Raw genomic sequence first — 22,422 nt, 5'->3', positions numbered from 1 at the left:
ACAACAGGTTGGGTCTCTTCTAAAACACCCATCTCAACTCAACAGACTAGCACATGCGTGCGTGCACGTGCACACACATGTATACACACACACACAAACACACACACCATGAAGGCAGTGGTTAGGTTCCCCAAGTCAGGCAAAATTGTAGCAGTTGCTCACATATATTAATATAATCCAGGTGATCTAACTTGACAACAGCCACACACATTAAAACTAAATCAACTGTCCCCTAGAGATATGGCCCAGAGTCACGGGAAGCCGGGCGAGTCAGAGAGCCCAATGTGTCAGGCTCTGGTGGTCCATTTGTAGACAAGTTCTTTGAAAAACGACTTCAGAGTTCTCCAACCACTGTGCACTTCATCCACTTGTCCCAACCAGGAGCCATGATTGTCTCCACGCTGTTCTTAAGCACATCGTAAGCTTTGTGTTGTGGGATATTTGTACACTCTATGAAGATGTGTTGCTGTGATTGGTGTAATAAAAAGCAGAATGGCCAATAGCTAGACAGGAAGTATGTGTGCCAGAGAGAAAACTCTAGGAAAAAGGAGGCAGAGTCACCGGCCAGCTGTGGGAGAAGCAGGAGGAGAGGTAACAGCCACATGGCAGGATGTAGATTGGATAAGTTATAAATTAATAAGTTATAAAAACTAATTAGGAAACAAGCCTACGTTATAAGCCGAGCTTTCATAATGAATAAGAAGTCTCCATGTCATTATTTGGGAGCTTGCTGGCAACACAAAGAAAGACTCATTACAGCTTGGCCAGTCGATATCTACGCAATAAACAGAGAGACAAGCAAGCTAACTAGCCTACTGAATCCGTATACCAGGATCTGGTTTCTGGGAGGCAAGAACACGGGTCTGGGGTGGCCACAGAAAGAAACACAAGAAAGCTACATGCAAGGGGCTGGAAACATGGCTCAGAGCCTGTGCATCCAGCTGCAGTGGGTATGATGTCCCCTTCTGGCCTCTGCAGACACCAAATGCATGTGGTGCACATACTTACATTCAGACAAACACTCATACACATAAGATGCAAATAAGTAAATCCTTCTGTAAAATATGTACACAGATGTACACAGGCTCTTCTGGGGAGTCGTTTAAACCAACAGCCCTGGAATACAAAACTTACACATTTCCCCAAATGCCAAGCAACCACTAAGTTCAGGGGTTGTATTTTTACAGGGGTGGCACTTCTCTTAATCACTGGAGGTGACACGGACTCATTGGAGGGGATGGAAAATGGCACAGACCAGGGTCACTGCGCTAGCTGGCTGCAATAAAAACAGTGCTGTGCCCTGTTCAAAGTGCTGAGCATCAACCATGAAGGCCCTCAAAAATCCCAAGAGACTCAGCACGCCCACTAAGCATGGAAAGATCTGGAAAAACAAAGACACCCCAGAATAATGGTGCAGTGGAAACCCTACCCCACCACCACAAGATACATGTCTCTTCAGTAGACTGTTTCTCCCTCTTGGCCCTAGGCTTACCAATTTTAGGCACCATGAATTTTCTGTTGATTAGAGAAAATTCAACCAACTGGTAAAGTGAAGCTTAAGAGTGGGGTGAGAGGTCAGTGGGATGGCTTGGGAACACAGAATCCTGTCAGCTCCTGATGATGCCCATGAGCTCCCTAAGCTTGAGTGAGTCTTTTTTGATGGCCCATGATGTTTCCAGAATAATCTGGCCAACCAAAATGGTCTGTATATCAAAATGGTTTGGTATGCCCTAGAGAAGGTAGCAAGCAGGTCTCTGAGCCTGACCTTTCTCTTCCACACTGGCACCTGGCACTCCACATGTTCATGAGGGGGCATGCCCTGTAGAAGTCAACATTCTTCGTCACATCTACCGCTCCCTGTCTTCTCTATGACCTTAGCTTCTCTTCTGCCTCAATGCTTGCTCACTATAAACTCGATCCAATGTCAGAGTCAATACTCTTTTCAGTTTGTCTGCGTATAAATCATGGCCGCTCTGTGACAAAAAAAAAAAAAGGAGCAAAATCAGACAGAGTCTTGTGGCCTCTGAAGACAGGAAGGTTTGTTAAGATTGTTCCCATACTCTATAGTGGACAAAGTCCCTATCACTCACGCTGTGTCATGAGTTCAAACACCCCTACACCAACCAGAGTCAAATGTTATTCCCATCCTCTGACTAGTGATGACTCTTGTTCAAACCGATGCAGTTATATGCCCTGGAAAATGATGGGATCTTCCTTCCCCTGGTACCAATGGTAGCCCTATGGGTATACGGTGAAAATACCACTTCGCTTCGTGGTGCCAGTTACTTGGGGTGGATAACTATTCTCCAGGATTTCCCTGTCTATGCTGCTTGAGGACCACCTACACCCAAATTACCCAGGCTATGCGTCAAATGGAGGCTTCTAGATACCATTTCTACATGGTAGTCACTGTGGTCTAGACAAGCAGGCTCAATTCTGCATTTGAAGCTATCCTCACCAGTGACTTTGCGATGCTGTGAGGTCAGAGTGTGTTGGCCCAGCACAGCCCTCTGGATACTGCTGTGCTAGCCTCCTCCATGGCCGTCATTGCTAACCTGGCAGCCACTCTTTGGACTGGGTTGGAGTCATTCTGTGTATCTGGAAGGACAGAATGTGTACAGCCAGAACGGAAAGTAAAGAGCTCCCCTCACTACTCGCGCTTCCAACCTCCAAATGTTTCAGCTGGGCCGAGATTGCCTAGGGCCACTCCAGGAGGCTCTTCTTCTGGCCTCAAATACAGGCATTGCTCAACTCTGCATAAATGCCCATTTATCTATCCAACAATAACCCTGCTGGGAATATTGGTAAGTCTAAAGTTATTACAAACAGCTGCACGACATGTCCTTTCCTTCATCCTTTGGCACCAACAAATAGTTATTTTATATACTAGTGGGTTTTTTACTTTTTTATTTTATGTGTATGTGGAATGTCTACATCCATGTCTGTGCACCATGTTCATGTCTGGCCAGAAGGCGGCATCAGATTTCCTGTAACTAGAGTTACAGCAGATTTTAATTCTCTTGGTGTGGGTGCTGGGAACTGAACCCAGGCCCTCACCAAGTGCTCTTACCACTTAACCATCCAGTTACAAATATGTTATTTTCCAAGCATCAGATGAGTGTTCTGAGGGAAACATTCACAGAGAATTTGAAAAACAAAAAGTGACCCAATTGAAATAAATTTTACGTCTACGGATGCATCATTCCTTCCGCTTAAGAAGCCATTACTCCCATGCCTGCTCAGGGACATGGAGACCTGTACCCAGGGCAGTGACGTACATAGCCCATACACAGCATGGCCGTGTGGGAACAGTAAGCGGGTGTCTCTCCCTACCCTGGACTAACCTCTGAGAGCAGAAAGCTTCGCAGCGGTGCCCTCAAAGCCCGGCGGCCTCCACTTGCTTTCAGCAATGGAAGTGATGGTAGGAAGGAAAACAAGGAGCATCTCCCAAACTTCAGCCTCACTGTAAAATGCCAACTCCCAAAGCATCCAGGAGACTCTAAGGGTTTCACTGGAGCCAGTGAAAACCATTACCAGACCCTACGGGTGCTGCCCCTGAGGAGCGGTGCTGGCCTCACTCAGAACCGAGACCAATGGCGGGTTTTGAATGTGCAGGGTACCAAGAAAACCACAGCAGCACACGGGCTTGCTGAACCATCTGTGTCAGGACCCAGCACTCTCTCTACGCATGAGACTAGCCCAGGAACATTCTAAGACAAAATGGGGTGTTATGACTGGCTCAGAGATCCTGGATGTGGCCTTAACACGGGTAGTGACATCAGTGAGAGATTCCATGGGTTTGAAGATGTCCAAAGGGTCAGTCCTTGACATAAGTTAAGATTTGGGGCACAGCTGAGCTCAAAACCTCTCCTCGATATCTCATGAGGATGGCTGCCAGTTTTGACTTGGGGATGGGGGAGCCTAAGGGTCATGTGACAGATGCCAGGAGCTGTGAGTGGCAAGTAAGAGATTTGACGACATGAAACTGCACACCAACCTTCAGACTGGCACAAAACAAAGACAGATCCAAGGATAGTGGGTCGGATTTCCTTCCTATCTGAGCTAGCTTGAACTTATTTTCAGCCGTTTGCATCCTATATGCTAGAGACCTCACTAATAAAACAGGACCAGCCAAAAAAAATAAAATAAAGGAGCCAGCAGCTCAGAGAACAGATAACTTGCGGCTGTGACTGTGGGAGGTTTGGGGAGTGGTGCGTGGTGCTGGAGCTGTGGGCCACACAGGTACCCATTGAGAGGCTCAGGATACATCTCATCTCTCTCCGTCTACCCCTGCAAAGGGAGAGATGGACATGTTGCCTTATTGTGGCTCCTTTTTCACAGTGGTCACTCCCACAGGAGGATGTGACCCTGTACAGCCCTAGCTCTGTGCAGAAGTCTGCCAAGCTCCATCCTGGACATAGACTCACTTGGTTAATAGCGCGTTAAAAAAAAAAAAGGCACATCTTACCAGAAATGGTATCTTAGACTAAAAAACATCCTAGAAAAGTACCTGCAACCTTGGCAAACTATGTAACCTCTTACAGGAAATGTCTTAAGTATAATTATCTAACATGGAGAAATAAGGCCGTGCGTCATCATCCACATGACTTGCCATCTGACATACAGCACAGAGACACCTCACAATAAGAAAGGGACAGGGAGCTAGAGAGATGCTCAAGAGTACTTACTGCCCATGCAAGGACCCGAGCTTGGCTCAAAGCTCCTGCATCTCTAACTCCAGTTCCAAAGCTCCGCCCACTTCTGGCCTCCCAGACTCCTGCATGCATGCAGTGCACACAAACTCACAGACACATACACATACATGCTTTTCTCAAATGTAAACTCAGCCTTCCTGAAACTATCCGAGTTTAGATACTGAATGTGTTTTGTTTGAAATATGTCAAGTTGAGTAAATAAATATGATTTTTCTAAAATACCTAACTTCTTGTTTTCCTCCATCTCCTTGAAAAGTAACAGTTGAGCTAATAATGGTTAAGTCTTACCCCTCAGGGTCTCTCACAGGCCCAGTTCTGTTTGGAGCCACTTCTTGGCTTGGGGAATAGCTTTGCCAGCATGTACCAAGGTACCCGGCATCCCGGAAATGCATTCCAGTCCTACCCTGTGTGGGAGGTTGCAAAGAGCAGGGAGAAGTGGGAAACTCAGCTTGCAAGGCTGGTAGGGACAAGAGGTTCTACCCCATATGCAAGAAAGACCGAGCTTCTCTCTGCCAGGGACAGGCCAAGACAAGGCCAGAGAAGACTGGATGCTCTTAGGTCTGTCAACCCTCACACTATCCCAGAGAGATAATTATGTCTGTCGGTGGCCATATGGTTTGGGGATTTAAGACAGTGGGCTCATTAGAGGCGCTCATCTGCAACTCCTTGAACCTGTTTAATCCAAATGACTTTCCACTACACTCCATCACAAGCCAACCTCATGTGCTGACAAACTGATGACCACTCCACCAAGCCACATCACCTCTTGTCATCTGTTTGCCCTTGAAACTCACTGTGAGAGAGATGTTACGATGATGTCACTGCCACCCAGTTCTGTCACAGAGACCACCACATCCCACAGAATGTGGTCCACACAGTCTCATTATAATTGTAAGCCCAGGTCACTCCAAACTAAGATAAATGCCAGCCAAAGCAGCACTCTGGACTGCTCGGGCTTACTAGAGGTAATTATCCTGGAGTTAAATGTCAAGGCCGGTTTCATGTGTGCATGAAAGAAATGTCATGTTTAGTGTAAGCAACAACATTATTTTAATCAAATCAGAAGCTCGTTATTAGAAGATAAAGCTTGACGCCACCCTGGCAATAAGCTGTGTCTACCTGGCTTCCCACTGCTCAAGGTCCTGCTGACTACCCTCAGATGTGAAGTGGAAAAGATTTGCACCATGATATGGATGGAGCTATGGACAGGACACGCCCTCCACAGCCACTCAGCCCTGTTGGTTGCAGGATCCAGGTCCCTCCACATCCTGGAGCCTCTAGAATCCTGGCTGAAAAGTTCAGCTCTCTCAATAAACAGTCAAGAATAATACAACTTTTTTCATTGGATTGTTATATTAAATAATGCACAGGAGGTGCCTTGAACAATACCCGACACACTGAATGCTCCATAAATGTTTGCTATCATCTATTTATGCAAAGTTAAATCTTCTCCTTACTTCCAGTGGGTATTATCTCCATGAGGAAAAAAAAATCTTACCATCCTTTAAAGAACATAGAATGAGAAAGAACTGTGCAACAGCCTATGCTACCGACCCCGTCCGTTGTAGGCGAGGAAGGATGACATGAAACCTGCTCACTTTTATAGGTCAGAGCCCCGTGCACATGAGGTAGTCAGATATTTACGAGGATGAATGAAATGTAGGAATGAATAGAGGGGACTTGGTCCAAGCCCAGTGGGATTTGTGTTGCTCCGATGTCTCAAACCCGGGCCATGGGGAAGCGGGATGCATGGCAGCTAGAGGTGTGGAATGCCTGCCTTCTGCACTTTCTTTCTCTGTTGTTGCTGCTGTTCAGATTTACCCCCAGCTCATGGTGTTTGTTCTTAATCGATGCCCAAACATTCACGGCTACGTCACCTTCTGCTAGAGAGTGGTCAACTTAGCGGGGTCTACAATCAGAGAAAACTGTCTCTTCCCAGCAGCTAATAATTGCCAATAGCACCAAGGCTTGGAGCGGGGACTGCGTGCCCAGCTCCTCTGTGCATGCTGGGATGTGGTCTGCTTTGGGCTTGCTCGGGTTTTGGATGTGATGTCACAACCACGGTAAGCTTGCATGTGCAGCTGCCCTGCCCATAGCTTCCTTCTTGATGTTGTATTTGTACAAAAGTCCGGGCCTCCCTCCAGCCAAAATGTCCCGATTTCTAGTCTCTATAAGGCAATGCCAAGCTAAGGAGCCACAAGTGCATGGAGGAACGGCCATCTGGGTGCTTTTATGTCGCTACCGGATTCCCTACCTCTAGCCAACAAGTCATGAGGTAGGTGTAACAGTTTTTAGCCAGAGAGAGTGACTGTTCACATGCTGAGTGTGACAAGACACTTCTCAAAGCACAACCGAGAGGGGCTGCCAGGTCATCTCCAGCGATGTCACAGCACATGGAAACCCTGAAAGCAGCAAGGAGCACATCCTACCACCATGTCCATTTCCAAGCGGGTTCAGACATAACTACCAGTACGCACAGTCATGCCTCTGAGAAAAAGCATTCGGAGTCACGAGGTGCACACCTATAATCCCAGCGTTGGGGAGGCAGAGTTCCAGCAGTTCAATGTCAATCTTGGCTAAATAATGAGTTCAAGGCCACACTGGACTACAGGAGATGTCTCAAAACACCAAAGTAAGAGAAAACAAAGATAACGCTTCACTTTTAGCTTCCTAAGATCAAAGGCCACTTCTAAATGTTTGCCACCCAAGTCCAACAGAGCAATGCTAGAGGGGGATGGGTCGTTTTCTTTCACGGTGAATTTAAAAAAAAAAAAAAAAACCAACATGCATCCATCATTACCATAATCTTTTAAAGTCATCATCAAGTCATCATCGGCCTCGAGACAAAGAGCCCCAGCTGAGCATGGTGACACATACCTTTAATCCCAACACTCTGAGTTCAAGGCCAATGTGGTCTACAAAATGAGTTGTAGGGACAGCCAGAGCTGTTACACAGAGAAACCCTGTCTCCCCCCCCCCAATAAAAGGCCCCAAAATAATAGCCAAGAAACTAAACTCTAGTCAACCTGGAGCAAGGCCTGGCTCACTAAGAGTGATCAGACTGGCCAAGCCACTGCCACCCTGGGACTTTACATACTTCTCCCTGGCCCATAAGGGTCCAGGCTTTTCCAAATAAATGACCCAACTAAAGAGACTTGTCCCAAAAGGAAGTCTGTTGAGTTCATGACACTTTAAAGAGTTTAATGGCATCCAATTATACCTTAGCCACCGCAGGGGTCAGATGATTCCACGAAGCATAGAAAATGGTTAATGATTGATGATGTTTGCAAATATTTTACCATCTTTGGATGTTTTTAATGACTTGCTGAACCAAATTGTCACTTTTACAAACGACTCACTGCTAAAAGCACTAGCTTGGCTCCTTATTCTGCTCCAGAGTTTCCCTCTCTCCTGCTTAAGCTTAGACCTTTCTCCAAAACAATCACCAATGCAGTGTTCTACTCCTGAGAACTGTCCTCAAAAAGGTGTCCAGTCTGCAGAGGAAAAGCCTGGATCCTGTTCTCTTAGACTAGTGACTACCCCAGAGAATCTTCATCCAGTAACTAATGGAAACAGATGCAGACCCACAAGCAAACATTGGGCAGAGCTTGGGGAATCCTGCTGAAGAGAAGGTCAAGGACTACAGAAGCGGGGGGGGGGGGGGGGTGTTAAGAACATCACAAGAGAAGCCACGGAATCAACTAACCCGGCCTCAAGGGGGCTCATAGAGTCTGGACTGGCCTAGGCCCTCTATATACATATCTACAGTTGCATAGCTCAGCCTACTTGTGGGACTTTTAACAGTGGGAGCAGGGGCTGCCCTTGACACTGTGGCTGGCTGTTTGCCATACTGGGTTGCCTCGCCCAGCCTTTATACAAGAGAAGGTGTTTAGTCCTAATGCAACTTGATATGCCATACATCCATGGGAGACCCGCCCCCTTCTAAACAGAAACTGAGGAGGAACGGATGGGGGGAGGGGAAGTAGAAGAAATGAGAGGAGGGGGGGAACTCTGGTCAGGGTGTAAAATAAATGAATTAATAAAAACAAAACAAAAGGCCTGGGTGCTGTAGTTCAGAAAGCAATGTGGGTTTCACTGTCACACTGGGAGGGGACAATTAGATCTACATGTTAAAAGTCAGAACCATCAAAACAAAAAAAAAAAGCCATTCTTTTTCCTAAAATGCAAAGCTAAATGGGAATTAAGACTTTAGTATGCATGACATTCTGAGGGTGCAGACCTTCACACAACTCAGAGACCCCACAAGCACGAGTATTTCCACACCCATTTCCTGTTCCAAGGCACCCACCCAGCAAAGGTGGCCCATCCTCCAAACCAAGCCCTGTTTGCCCAGGTCTATAAGAGTTCATCATGTGCCTGAATCCTCAACTCTAGCTGAAATGTAAATCATGCAAAGCAAAACTATGTCCACACCTCCCCTATGCTCCACTCCAACGTGGCTAGGAACGGGAGTATCACAATCTGGCCATCAAAATCATAAAGGGGCCATCTATAGCTAAGGGGACTTGGTACCCCCTGTAAGGTGCAGCCAGAGCCTCTTCTTCCCAGAAGAAGATGCCCACCACCCACTCAAGAGGGGAGGTGGGGCTGGGATAGCATGTAAGCAAGTCCCCACCCAAGGCTGAAGTTGTTTCTGCTTCTGGGAGGGAGCCCTGACAGGGTGCTGATTATAAAGAGCAGGCAAACATCTGGAGCCATTCAATTCCTCGGAGCCCTGCTCTCTGCGAGGCGGGGGACTGAGAAACCCAGCCAGCGGAGAGGAGTGTACAGCCACCTCTCTCCACTCTGCACTCAAGCCCTGCCCTGTGATGAGATCAAAGGATCAGGTTACCCCTTTAAAATGCATATACTGCTTTTTTTTTTAATGTCCTAGCCCATAAGCTGCTGCTGCAAAAGAAAAAAAAAAGCAATGCATTTGAACATAAATGTTTTACTCGTTTTGTCTTAGACATGTATCTGCAATAGTGAAAGCATCTGAAGAACCTGTGAACAGGCCCTGCTGGGGGCCAGAAGGGGAGGGGGTTGTCTGCTGGAATGACTATGCCAGGTGCCTCTTCTGGGGGCACAGAGGTACATGGGAGCCAGAACTGAAACGGAAACAAACAGCTGAAGTGCCCCTGACTCCCCGGAGTGTCTCTCCCACATCCTAGCCCTCTCGAGGAGAAAATGGGCCGATTCCCTGGGCTGCCTGCTTCCTTTCTACTAAAGTCTGGAAGATTCCAAACCACTACACTGTTCGCTGACATCTCATCATGCTCATTGCCATGAGATTCCCCCACCCCACCCCAAGACCTCCGCTCATCTGGCTCCCTAATAAATGAGCTATGCTCATCCAGTGGGGATTTTTTTCCCCTGAGGCACCCTAAAGATGTCCAAATCACTGCCGCTCCTGGGAGCTTCTAAGAGCTTGGTAAAGTCAGCCTGCCATCGCCAGCTCTCAGACACTTGAAGGGCCCCTCTCCACAAGCTGCTTAGGTTCGTGCCCTGTTTCCCCGCAGACAGCTGCATTAGTCCTACAAGTGCACACACCTGAACCACAGGTAGCACGCAAGAGCATCCAGCCTTCCAAGTTCTCATTAAAGTTGCTGTCAGGCTAGACCTAAGGACTGTGGACATCCCTGGAAGGTGTGAATCTACCACCACCCCCTCACCCCTACTTTGCACCCCCCCCAAGGCGGGTGGCAGCTGTACTCACGTCTCGGAAACGGTTCCAGTACTTATCACGGTCATACTGGGAGACGGTGCTCAGCCACTGGTCATTGTCTAGGAAATTGGCGTTGTTGAGGGCCGCGCCGCCTGCGAGCGCGTCCAGGTGCCGGCTGTCCACTTGGAGAAAGCACCACGCCGCGGCGACCGCTGTGAGCACCGCGACCGCTGGCATCTGGGGGCAGGGCACACGGGCATGAGCCGGCGACAACAAGACGACCTCGAGCCCCTAGCTCCCAGCGAGGGGTCTGGGCGCCTGGGGAGCGAGCGCACCAGCTGCAAGCCTAGGATCGCAGCGGGGACAGGGTGGTCCCTCGCACACCTGGGACGGAGGCTGCACCTGGAGAGCCCTCACGAATGGAGACAGCTACAAATGCAGAGGCCAGGTCACGGATTCGGGGCTGCTGTCCAACTACAGAGCACCCTCTCACCTGCTCTCGAATGAGGGGCGTCAGCACCTCTCCCCAAAACCCGGATGCTCTATGTGCCAGCCCCGCACTCCCACAGACGGGGCCCACAGCTGTGGGGCAGGGTTAGGGATAACGGGGCTCTGAGCATCATCCCAGGCTCTGGCAGATGGGGGCTTTCAGGGTGTCCTCAAGCGGGGCCTCCCATTCCCAGCTAAGGCAAAGGTCTCCCTGTGCCCGGCCCGCTGTTTCTGTGCAACAGGGGCTCGCAGAGATGCCCCCAGGCCCTGACCCTGCCGGCCCCGGGGATGGCCTCGGGAAGGTCCCAACTACGTCAATACGCCAAGTTGGGGCTCGGGGATCTGCGGACACGTACCTTGGGGGTCCGCTTGAGTCCCGGCGACCGAGTTGCTGGGGCTCCTGTGCCGCGGTGGCTGGGAAGGCTGCTGCCCGGCTCCTTCCCCTGCGCACCTGCCGCCGCCGCGCGTCCGTCCGCTTTGTGAGCCCGCAGCGCTCTGGCTCGGCTCGGGCGCGGCGTCCGCGGGCGGAGAAGCCCGAGCTCATAGCCGAGAGCTCTGGCGCCCCCTGGCGGCCTCGCGACGCTGCGCGGTCCCATCCCGGAGCATGATTCATTCGCAGCTTTTCTGCAGGACTGACAAAGATTCAGGCTGAAGTCCCCAGTGCTGAGGGATTCTCAGAGGGTCGGGACACCTGGCTCAATCACTTTGGTGGAGAGGAGAGGGGTTCTCCCAACCTTCCGAGTCAGCATAGCTTAACAGGGTCTCCAAGAGTCTGTCCTTTAAAGCCCTAGAACGCTTCTTATGTACAGAAATACTTGAGTTTCTCCACTCCCTCGTCCAAGCCACGCACCAAGCATCTCTGGAGTCTGGTCGCCACCCGTGGGAGTCCTGTGTAAACATCCTCCAGCTTCAGAGACAGGTCAGAGTTCAGAACCAGGATCACTCCTGTTCCAAATACTCAGCTAAGGTTGATGAAATAGGGCTGGGAAGAACTTAACACTTTGCCCTGAGTAAAAACAGGTGAGTTCCCTGTCCACTTCTCTGTACAGCTGCAGCCAATGCTTGCTATTGTTAGAACAAAACTGACCACACACGCGCGCACACATGTGCATATACACGCGAGACAGAGATGGAGAGAGCACGAGCCCCAACACCTTCACGATGCTTTCCCGAGAAACACCGAACAGCCAAATGCAATCCTAGGCCCCTGCACACCTGGCCCTTTCCTTCTTACCACCCCCACCTCCATCCCCGGCCGCCTTGTTATCACTTCCTACACAGGCTGGCTTTGGGGTCAGTGAGACCACAGTGGCAATGGTCTCCTTCCAGCACTGGACTTACTTTGGTCTGGGTCAAACTTGATCCAGCTGGAACCCACGAATTCATCCTACAGCTGCATCATCCGTTTGTTCAGAGATTCCCGGTACCTGCGATGCAGGCCAAGAAATCAGGGACGCTGTCCTGAGAACACAGGGTTTCCTGGGCTGCAAGCTCTTTGCACCTGAGGTCATCTATTCCCAGTGTGTCCTACTTATGGGCTGTCTCTCCCTTGACTGCTCCTCAGAGCCCAGGGTACAATTCATGACACAGGAGCACTCGGGATCAGATGAAGTCTAAGATACACTTTTCAATGTGCCAGCACAATGATGTGGTCACTTGTGAATTGCGCTGTAATAATTTGGCTATGGATGACATAGTTTAATTTGGACGGTGATTTATTTTAAGCATAGGCTTAATTGCAGCTACTGTGCACTCTGGGAAGCCTTAAAAAGAGAGACATGGAGTCCTTTCTTCGTGTTGGAGAAACTAAGGATACAGGCACTATGTTGGCCTGCCCTTGTCACCTGGCAGAATGCGCAGGCAGTACCCTGGTCAGCCCAAGGTTCCATAGAGTCTGCCCGCGGGTACAAAGGACCCCTTTAAAAGAAAGGCCCTGCCCACTTAACGATCTTTTTGCCTGCTCATCTCTCTCTTTCCTGCTGTTCCCCCAGCACAAACTGGATTTTCGCTGTCTCCCTCTCTCCTATCCTCTCTGTCTCTGTGTCTCTTTACCTCTTTCCTCTTCCCTTTCCCCTTCCATCTCTGTTTCCGGTTGGCCAACACCTACCCCTCCCTTTGCTCCCTTTCCCAATAAACGCCAAGTGGGTTTGATGAGTTCTGTGGGTCGTGTTTCATCACCTGCAGCTGTAGCAAAGAACAGAAACGCTCCACCCAGGGTAGCTCACCATGGGAGTACAGTGAGTGTCATAGCCTGAGAGAGAGGCTTGGGGATGACAAGGGGAATGTAGTTTACATTTAGAGGGTGTGCAAGCATCACCTCTGCCCCGTTTCTCAGCAGCCCTGTCCTGGAGCGTTATCCCCAGATGACGTTTTTGCCTCCTCACATCCAGTTCTGTTATCAAGCCATCTTAATCTACCTCAAGTCAACTAACTGAAGTGATTTGTCACATCGGCAGCCTCCCCTGCTCAACTATGGGCCATTCCTATGGGCTCCTGGCTTTTTGGTCCTCAAGTGTCATTCCTGTACCCATGCCACGTTCCTTGGGGGGCAGCCCCAGCCCCTGCCTCTCACCGCAGCATCCTTCGCCTAGATGTCTGCATCCGCTGTGGTTTCATGCTGTGAGTCAACCCCAGCTCACCGCGGTTTGAAGACTTGCTGCTATATACCCAGCTTCATACTCAACATCTCTGGGTGCCCACGGGACACACTCTTTCACGCCAGTATCCCCGGGCTTATCTCAGAACTTACCATTCACTGGACACTCAATCAGCCCAGTGATTGGATGGACGGAGCAAGCAAATTCCATAACCCTAATGTATCTCAAGGTTTTAAACTCCCATCTCCAATCTTTGGTTCTGCCAAGCAACTCTGTCTTTTGTTTGTTTGTTTGTTTGTTTTGTTTTGTTTTCTGGGAAGACCGGTCCCTAGTTTAATTAGAGGGCATCTGCTCTTGGCCAGCCACCAACCTCACAACTGGAATTGTCCCTGTAACCCTGCACACGGGAAGGGCAGCCGGAACTGCACAGGCGGGAAATGGGTTATCAGAACTGGAGCGAGCCAAGAAGGGACTTAACCTTGTAGCAGGGTAGGAGGCTGGCAGCTGGACCCCTGCCATCCGCTCAGCCAGCACTCCATAGGAGGAATGTCAGATTCATTCGGCGGCGATGAGAAGCACCTAGGACCGAATCAATACTGTGCCTTGAGGCTGTATTTCTGTTCTCCATTGGCTCACATACAAGTATAATAACTCCTTGTTTTAACATAGTTCTCATTTCCAAGGAGCCCACATGTTTTATTTTCAGGTTAGTGGATCCTCAAACGTGTGCTCCTGGCTAAGACTGAAGCACACAGAACGGTCGCCACTCTCTGCCGAGGAGAGGGGCTTGCAGGGAGAACTGTGGAGGTCACAGAGTGACTGACGGGCAAGCCTGGGAAGTCTAGGTAGGGGCAGGGACCCCCAGAAGCACCGCTGGCCAGGATGGGCTCCACCTGATGAGAGGGGTACACTGCTCGGCTGCCAGCCTGGATCCCTTTCCGTTACAAAGTCCTGCCATTCTGACATGTGGCATCTCTGTTTCACTACCTGTTCAAAATGAGCCTGCTCTCTGGTCCAGCCTGCTGCCCGGCCTATGTCCCCGCATCAGGAAAGCTCCCCCTCCTCGAGTACCAACGCTAACCTTCTCAGCCCCCACCTTGAATGACTTCCACTCTACACTTGGATTGAGACCAGATCTCCCCCCTGCACAGCTGTCTCCCTGAGCCTCTCCCCCTGCACAGCTGTCTCCCTGAGCCTCTCCCCCTGCACAGCTGTCTCCCTCAGCCTCTCCCCCTGCACAGCTGTCTCCCTGAGCCTCTCCCCCCCCCCCCCGCACAGCTGTCTCCCTGAGCCTCTCCCTCCTGCACAGCTAGTTGTCTCCCTGGACCACTCACTGCACTGCACAAAGCCCTTGGCCAGGACCTCCATCTTCTGCTCACCACAGAAAATTCACTCTACACAGGTGCTTCGGGTCCTCTCTCCGTGTAAATGTGTCCCCCCTTCTCCATAGTTACTGCTCTTACTGTTCCCTCAGGACAATACCTGGCACATTAGCTTAAGGCCCTACGCCTCCTGCTGCCCCCACCCCACCCATTCCTGCCTTCTGCTAGGATCACCCGCCCTACCCCTCTCCTGTGGGCTCCCTAAAACCTGCATGCTCTTCTCTCTGCCCACGCTTCTACTAACAGACTGCCCTCCCTCTCAGGCCATAGCACCATTCCAAGTCCTCAGATACGGCTTCCCCAAGCCCGGAACCTGGAGGACCTCGGAACTACTTCCTGCCTGTCTTCCAGCAGACACGCTCAGCAGAATGAAGCCGTGGTCTCTTTCGGGTCTATTCTACTTGCTACTGAATCCGTCATGCTCTACAAGGCCCTGCGCACATAGTAGGTACACAAGAAATGCTGACCTAATTGGGACTGCATGCTCAAAGCCCTGCACGTAGTAGGTAAACAGCCAGTGCTGATGGAGCAAGTGGATGCTCGGGTTTCGGTGGCTTTTATTTCCTTCACATCTGAAAAGCAAAAATCACTCCCAGGTTTATGTTGGAGATTTTGGACCACAAACCCCCCCCCAGGGGAGGATGGGGACTGTGAGAGAGACATGGCCTTGCACTCCTGGGCCATTCTGTCCTAAAGGTGATGCTGTAGTCTATCCTGCCTAAGAAGAAGAGGAAAGAAATAGATGCATTTCTTGTCACCGTGGGAAACAGCTCACCCAGCAGGACCTGTAACTTTTATGAACACATCAATTGCACCTATTGATTATATGTGTTCACAGAGTCAGGTTCACTCCATCTTCCACATCCCACAGCAATCCCTCCCTCCTCCTACACATGCCTTCTGGCTTTCTTCCCCTCTTCAGAGTCAGAGTGGACGGGCGACCCAGCATGTAACATGTCAAGGCAACCCTCATGTTACCTGATCCATCCCCGTGGCAAGACACTGTGAAGTGGACATGGTAGTAAGTCCCCTCAATCAGATGCAAACCTTGAGACCCGAGTTGTACCAACCACTGTATTAGCCCATCCTACCCAAGACTGGGTAATACATAAAGTAAATAAGTTCCTTCAACTCAGTTTTGGAGGCAGAAAGCCCAGAATTGATTGCCCACATCTGTTTGGTTTCTGGTGAAGACCCTCATCTATGTCGAAATACAGGAGACAGAAGGAAAGGAAAATATGTAAGGGCAGAACAGCCATGGGCAGAGGGCGAGAGGGTGGCCTTACGAGCCTCTTAAAGCTGTGCCCTTTCTCAAAAATCACTACAGCAGGTGTCAGACCTCGAGCACACAGACCTCTAGGGAGACAAATCATACCCAAAGCACAGCCTCACTCACCCCGTGTGTGTGTGTGTGTGTGTGTGTGTGTGTGTGTGTGTGTGTGTGTGTGTGTGTGTGTGCTTTCTTCTTGAATTCACTATCTGTTCCCGTGGCATGTATGCCAAGATATTCAGTTGTTTTCAACAACTGTGTGCGGCAATAGACCTTGGCAGCTGTGACTCACAAAGAGAAATCGTACCAAAATACTTTGTGGGACTCACCCTCTGTGAGGACCATAGAGACTTATCACCCTGGAAGAATAAAGTAAGATTTTACTTCCAGGACCAGTGTGTGTGATCCTTTCCCTGAGAACCAGGGCTCTCCTCACCTCTAATGGTGATAACTCTTGCAAGGTGTCTGTTGAAAAGGTGTGAGGTTGCATCTTGGGCCACAGTCTCTCTGCCCTCCAGGCAACTAACAAGGTGGCCAGAAATCCTGGGAGAAGCTCGTTCTGGGACTGATGACTGCTGAAAGTTGACTATAGCTGGAGAGGAATGAGCTAGGCTGCTCTGGGAAAGGGACCTCGGAATCATTATCTAACCATTAGAACACGAGCTACTAACTGGCTGGCTGTGTCCAGTCAGATGCTTCTGGGGACACATCAGGGACTGTCAGACATACTCTATCTTCATGAAGTATGTTCAACAGGGGACATCTCAGCCTGTCTGCAGAGCTGGAGCAAGGCTGTTCCACACGGCAAGCAAAAAAAATTCATCTTGGTTTGACTCCTCTGGGCTACAGCCAGTTCCCAACAAATTCCAGTGTCCTTGTTTCTGGAATGTTCTGCCCTCCGGTTCCCCAAAGACTGAACTATTCATTGTTGGTTGTCAGATGTCAATCTTGTAGAAGCTAAAATAACATCGAAGAATGTCTGAAAGAGCCCGTATCACAGGGTCATCCAGAGGGTTAAACTTGTACACATTTGTACTGGGCTGAGAACTGTCTCACATGTAATATGTGTTATTTGAGAACTCCTCTGTTGAATGTAAAGTCCCTCACCTAGATCCATGAAGAAGAGGCCACCATCACCCCCTTCTGAGGGAGGAGGACCCTGAAGTTTTGAGATGTTAAATGACCTGCTCAATATTTTAAAGCATCACACCTCAAAACAATAGCATCCCTCAGGCCTGGGTATATATCTTGATGCTATCTTCCCCTTCCTGATAGCCTGAGATGGATAATGAAGACATCACATCTCTGAATCTAAGCCACAGGCTCTCTGACATGTAAGGCTGTGCTCTCGCTCTCTCTCTCTCTCCCTCCCTCCCTCTCTCTCTGCCTCTCTCTGCCTCCCTCTCCCTCTCCCTCTCCCCCTCCCTCCCTCCCTCCCTCCCTCTCTCTCTCTCTCTCTCTCTCTCTCTCTCTCTATATATATATATATATATATATATATATATATATATATATCCATCCCCAGGAAAAGCTATCCAAATCCCCTTTGCTTCATTGGCTTTGTGTTTATTTCAAGAAGGAAAATGCAGTCACACACTCATCAGCCTCTGTGTACATAACCAAGCTTCGAGACAAGTGGGAGGAGCTCCGTTCCCTCTCAGGGCCAATGCCAGGTGGCTGCCTTAAGAAGAATGACAATTTGTACATACGCAGGTTCACCCCTTAGGGACTCAGACTCCTGGATGTCGAGTCAACAGAGAGCTTGTCCAGCTCCTGAAAACATGTTGCAAGAGCCCCGGCTCTACAAGGATCCCAAGCCAGAGAGCAGCAAAGAACTAACTCCAAAGCGACTACACCATTCTGCATCCCCACGGTCTCCATTGCCCCCCCCATTCTGCATCCCCACGGTCTCCATAGCCCCCACAGCCCACCAGCACCTGAGGTTTGTTTTATTAATTACAGCCATTCAAGAGCTATGAGAGGATTTCTCACTATAGTTTCCATCTTTTTTCCATAATAATCGGTGACACTGAACATTATTTACACTCATTGGCCATTTATATGTGCCATCTGGGGGAATGTCTGCTCATGTTTCTACTCAAACTACTATCTTTTGCTCTTGAGTTACAGGAGATACTCATGTATTCAGGAAGGAGGTGAAGGGCAAAGCCACCTGGGATAGCCTTGGAAGACTGGGAAGATACACACCATCAGGTAGGGTTCTCACAGAACTCTAACTCTGTCTCCCACTATCTATGAAGCCAAAGACAAGATGAGTCAATGCTCTGCCCATCTGTTTTTCTCTATGTGATGGGAGACATAAAGAGCTAAGGGTGGCTCGCCGCAGCTAGTTCCTGTGCTTCAGAAGAACAGTGCACGGTGTGGCGGTGATGCTGTTCTTATTCAATGCTGTTCAACTCACTGTGCAAATCGTTACTGAGGTCCTGTGTGTGAGGCTCACAAAGCAGACTAGTTTATCTGGTATCGACAGAGACACCGAGGCTCAGGGAATGAGTTTTCACCACTTACACAAGCATCCCACTAGACTTTTCTAAGGTCAAAATGTTAGGAAGAATTTGTCTGGTGACACACACGTTCACATAATTTACAGATGCCTACAACTATGAAAGACATCCTTAGGCAATTTGCAAGTGAAATCTGTATCATTTCACTCAATGCATGAAGCAAGATGGGAATTACCCATCCAGGGAGAATTGCGGGGGAGACAGCAGGGGTCCATAGAAATTTTCCCAACATCCTCAGTGAGAACACTAAATCCAGGAATTTAGCATCTGCCCAACAAAGGAATATTATGCAGAGCATTAAAATGACTGCTATAAAAAATCCATGAAGCAACATGGGGAAATGTAGAATGAAATGATCACATTACAAAAGAAAACTGGGTAGACAGAGTTCTGCAAAAAGTAGAGGTGAGAAAATACCTAGGGAATGAGCGATGGTGATTTTTAGTTCTTCCAACAGGGCGGTAATTTAGGTGCTAATTCTTAATTTGGAGGTGGGGGCATCTGGAACTCAGCTCCATCACTGTGGTACTGAGTGGGTCTGCAAAGATTTTATCCTGATGGTGCTGTGCTTTTTATCTGGAAAATGAGATGGCTGTAAGATGGAGCCATCAGGAAAAGGGACACGTGTGTCACCATATCTGACAAGTCTTTATGTCATCTGAGTATCCTCGTGATGGAAGATGTCATTCTGTAAATATATTTCTCATACTGGTTAATGAATAAAGCACTGTTGGCCAATAGGAAAGCAAAACAGGTGATACTAGGAGACAAGGAGGAGAGAGGAAGTAGTAAGGAGGAGTCAGCATGGAGAGTCTGGGGATACCAGACACCGGCCCCACTCCCCAGTAAGATCAAAGCACATGAAAATACTTAGATTAGCAGAAATGGGTTAATACTTAAGACAGAGCTAGCCGATAAGAAACTAGTACTTGGCCAACAGCATTATATCAAATACAGAGTCTCTGTGTATTATTTGGGCCTGGCGCTGCAGTGAGACCAGCGGGTGGGGGGGGGGAGGAACCTACTCCTTACATCCTCGAGAGGCAGGAGACCTCATCCGTCTTGCCAGGGTTGCTTGGGATTCTGGCTGCCATTCTGTTGCATGTTCTCCGACCTCAAATCCTTTTACTCTTCATTTAAACCCTTGTTTTAGTTTTTCTCCACCTGTGATAAAACACTCTGACAAAAGCAAATTAAAGGGTTTATTTCAGTGCATCCGGGATCATGAGTCCATCATCACAGGGGAAGTCACAGAGGCACACTGACTCAGCAGCAGCAAAGATACAGGGAGTAAGGGATGGATTCTGTGGTCCAGGACTCAGCCAGGGAATGATGCTACCCACAGTGGACAGGTCCTACCATCTCAGTTAACATAATGAATGTAATGCCCCATAGGCATGCCTAAAGGCCCATCTCCTAGGTTAATCTAGATTCTGTCAACACTAAACCACCATACCCCTTAAGTCTAGATTCTACAAATGAGGAAGGCATATGATTTGTGTCTTTCTTAGTCTGGCTTACTTTGCTTAATATGAAAATCTCCGGTTTCATTTATTTTCCTGCAAATGCCCTAATTTCATTCAGCTTTATGTCCGTCCAACAGTGTGTACATGCCAAACATTTTTCTTAGTTCATTCATCTGTTGACAGGCATCTAAACTTGGTCCCTGTCTTTTGACCACCCCTCTTCTAATTAGTGTGGAGGGAAGAACCATTTTGAGAGTCAGAGACTTGGACTCAATTAAGGCTGTTACCCTCCTGGTTTTGCCTGGCTCGTTTCCTCTCCTTTAAGGGGGAGGCACTGGGACTCTCCAATTCTACTCTCTACACAGGTCTGCGGTACCCTCCGCTCCTACAACTCAAAGATCTATGTGTGCCTTGAATCAACTGCAGGAAAAGCTCAAACAAATTGATGGGGGGAAGGAGTACATCAGTATGAAAAGAGCCGAATGCCCTGAAAAGGCAATTTACCCAAGAAATATAAATGGCCGAACTATAAATGTGACAGCTGCCTAGCAACCATAATAAACAATTAAAATAATAAGTAATCTATCAAATTTTCAGAGTTTAAAAATGCTACTGCCCTGGCTGACAAATATGAAGAGTTGCTCTCCTGTACTGCCTGTGGGACTCCTCAGTGCAACCCAGAGCTCAGATTCTTGACAGTTATGTTAAGAGCCATAAAATGTTTGTAACCTTTGGCTTTATAATTTCTCCCTATAGGAATGTAATCTAAAATAACAATTAAGAATTTTTACAAAATGTTGTCAACAGTAGAAACGATCTAAATGACTAAAAGCAGTAGAAGGCTCACTAAACTCTAGCTCTGTAATACTGTGTAGCCACCAGAAGTCGCTCTATTTACGAAAATGACATTTATTGAATTAAAAAATGACTTATCAGTATTATCTTTAAGTTGGTTCTCTAGAAACAGAGCTTGAGACAAGGATTCATGAGGAAATGGCTCAATGAGACCAATGAGGAGATCGTGGGAAGGAGGATGCAGGAGAAGACAAGAAAGCACAAGACCCAGACACTGTGTGGCAGACGACTGTAATCCCACCAATGGGGAGGCTGAGACAGGAAGGTCACACATCAGTCCACACCAGACTATACAATGGAACCCCACGCCAAACCCCCTCCCCCCAAAAGACATGAAAAGTCAAGCAAAGTTATGGTCTGCACTGGAACAGAATTGGGGCTCTAATTGTGCTTCCTAAGAAACTTGCCTTTTATTCCTCTGGCACTAGCTGCTTAGTGGCATGTGGGAAGCATGTGTGGTGTGTATAATCTTTCACGTATGTGTGTCAAGAACAAGGCTTCCAAAGGGGGGCACCACTTACACCCACATCCTATCACATTCAGATCCTGTTATGGAATATTAGTTTAAGATATGTTACGTTCATTTACACTATGGAATATCTGTTTAATATTGCAAAGATGTGTTACATTCTCTTATGTTGAGTTTGTTTAACTCTGTAAAGCTGTGTTACTTTCCCTGTCTAAAACACATGATTGATGTAATAAAGAGCTGGATGACCAATATCTTGGCAGCAGAGGGATGGGCAAGACTTCCAGGCAGAGAGGATAAATAGCTTAGAGAGAGAAGAGTAAGAGCAAGAAAGGGGAGAAGGGGGACATCTGCGGCCAGCCACACAGCCACACAGCCACACAGCCAGCCACAGACTAAGGAGGGAAGAAATACATTCAGAATAAAGAAAAGTAAAAAATCCAGAGGCAAAATATAGAAGGAAAGAAATGGGTTAATTTAAGTTAGAAGCTGGCTAGAAACAAGCCAAACTAAGGCCAAGCATAAGTAAGAATAAACTCTATTTATTTGTAAGCTGAGTGGTGGGGTTCCCAAAAAAAAAAAACCACAAGGGCCCTCCACCTACTCAACTTCTAATGCCTGTGTTTGGGTAAGGAGATGGTTACACAATTTTTGATATACTTTGTATAAGGAGATGGATACACAGTTGCTGGTACATTTTGTATAAGGAGATGGTTACACAGTTGCTAGTATAGTTTGTATTAGGAAATGGTTACACTGTTGCAGGTACAGTTTGTATTAGGAGATGGTTACATAGTTGCTGATGCAGTTTATGGAAGGAGATGGTTACAGTGTTGCTGGTACACTGTGTAAAGAGATGGTTACACAATTGCTGGTACAGTTTGTGTAAAGAGATGGTTACATAGTTGCTGATAGTTAGTTTCAAGGTAATGATGGATTCTTAACTCCTCCCTCATCCTGTGACAAACATTACTTACTTTTTCATTTGG

At 48.3% G+C, this 22,422-nt stretch overlaps 1 protein-coding gene across 1 annotated transcript in view; it reads right to left on the bottom strand.

Annotated features, from left to right (window-relative positions):
* Positions 1-11,300, bottom strand: part of Spock1 (SPARC (osteonectin), cwcv and kazal like domains proteoglycan 1) — a 451,096-nt gene extending 439,796 nt beyond the window's left edge. Inside the window, exons 1-2 of the mRNA XM_051194172.1 lie at positions 11,226-11,300; positions 10,432-10,617 (exon numbers count right to left, since the gene is read on the bottom strand). Coding sequence (XP_051050129.1) covers positions 10,432-10,617 — 186 coding nt within the window. The 5' untranslated portion in view covers positions 11,226-11,300. The remainder of the gene's footprint in view (positions 1-10,431; positions 10,618-11,225) is intronic.
* Positions 11,301-22,422: the final 11,122 nt, after the last annotated feature.

Source organism: Phodopus roborovskii, unplaced genomic scaffold (genome assembly GCF_943737965.1).
Source record: "Phodopus roborovskii unplaced genomic scaffold, PHOROB, whole genome shotgun sequence".
Taxonomy (NCBI): domain Eukaryota; kingdom Metazoa; phylum Chordata; class Mammalia; order Rodentia; family Cricetidae; genus Phodopus; species Phodopus roborovskii.
This window is presented reverse-complemented; position numbering and strand designations above follow the sequence as displayed.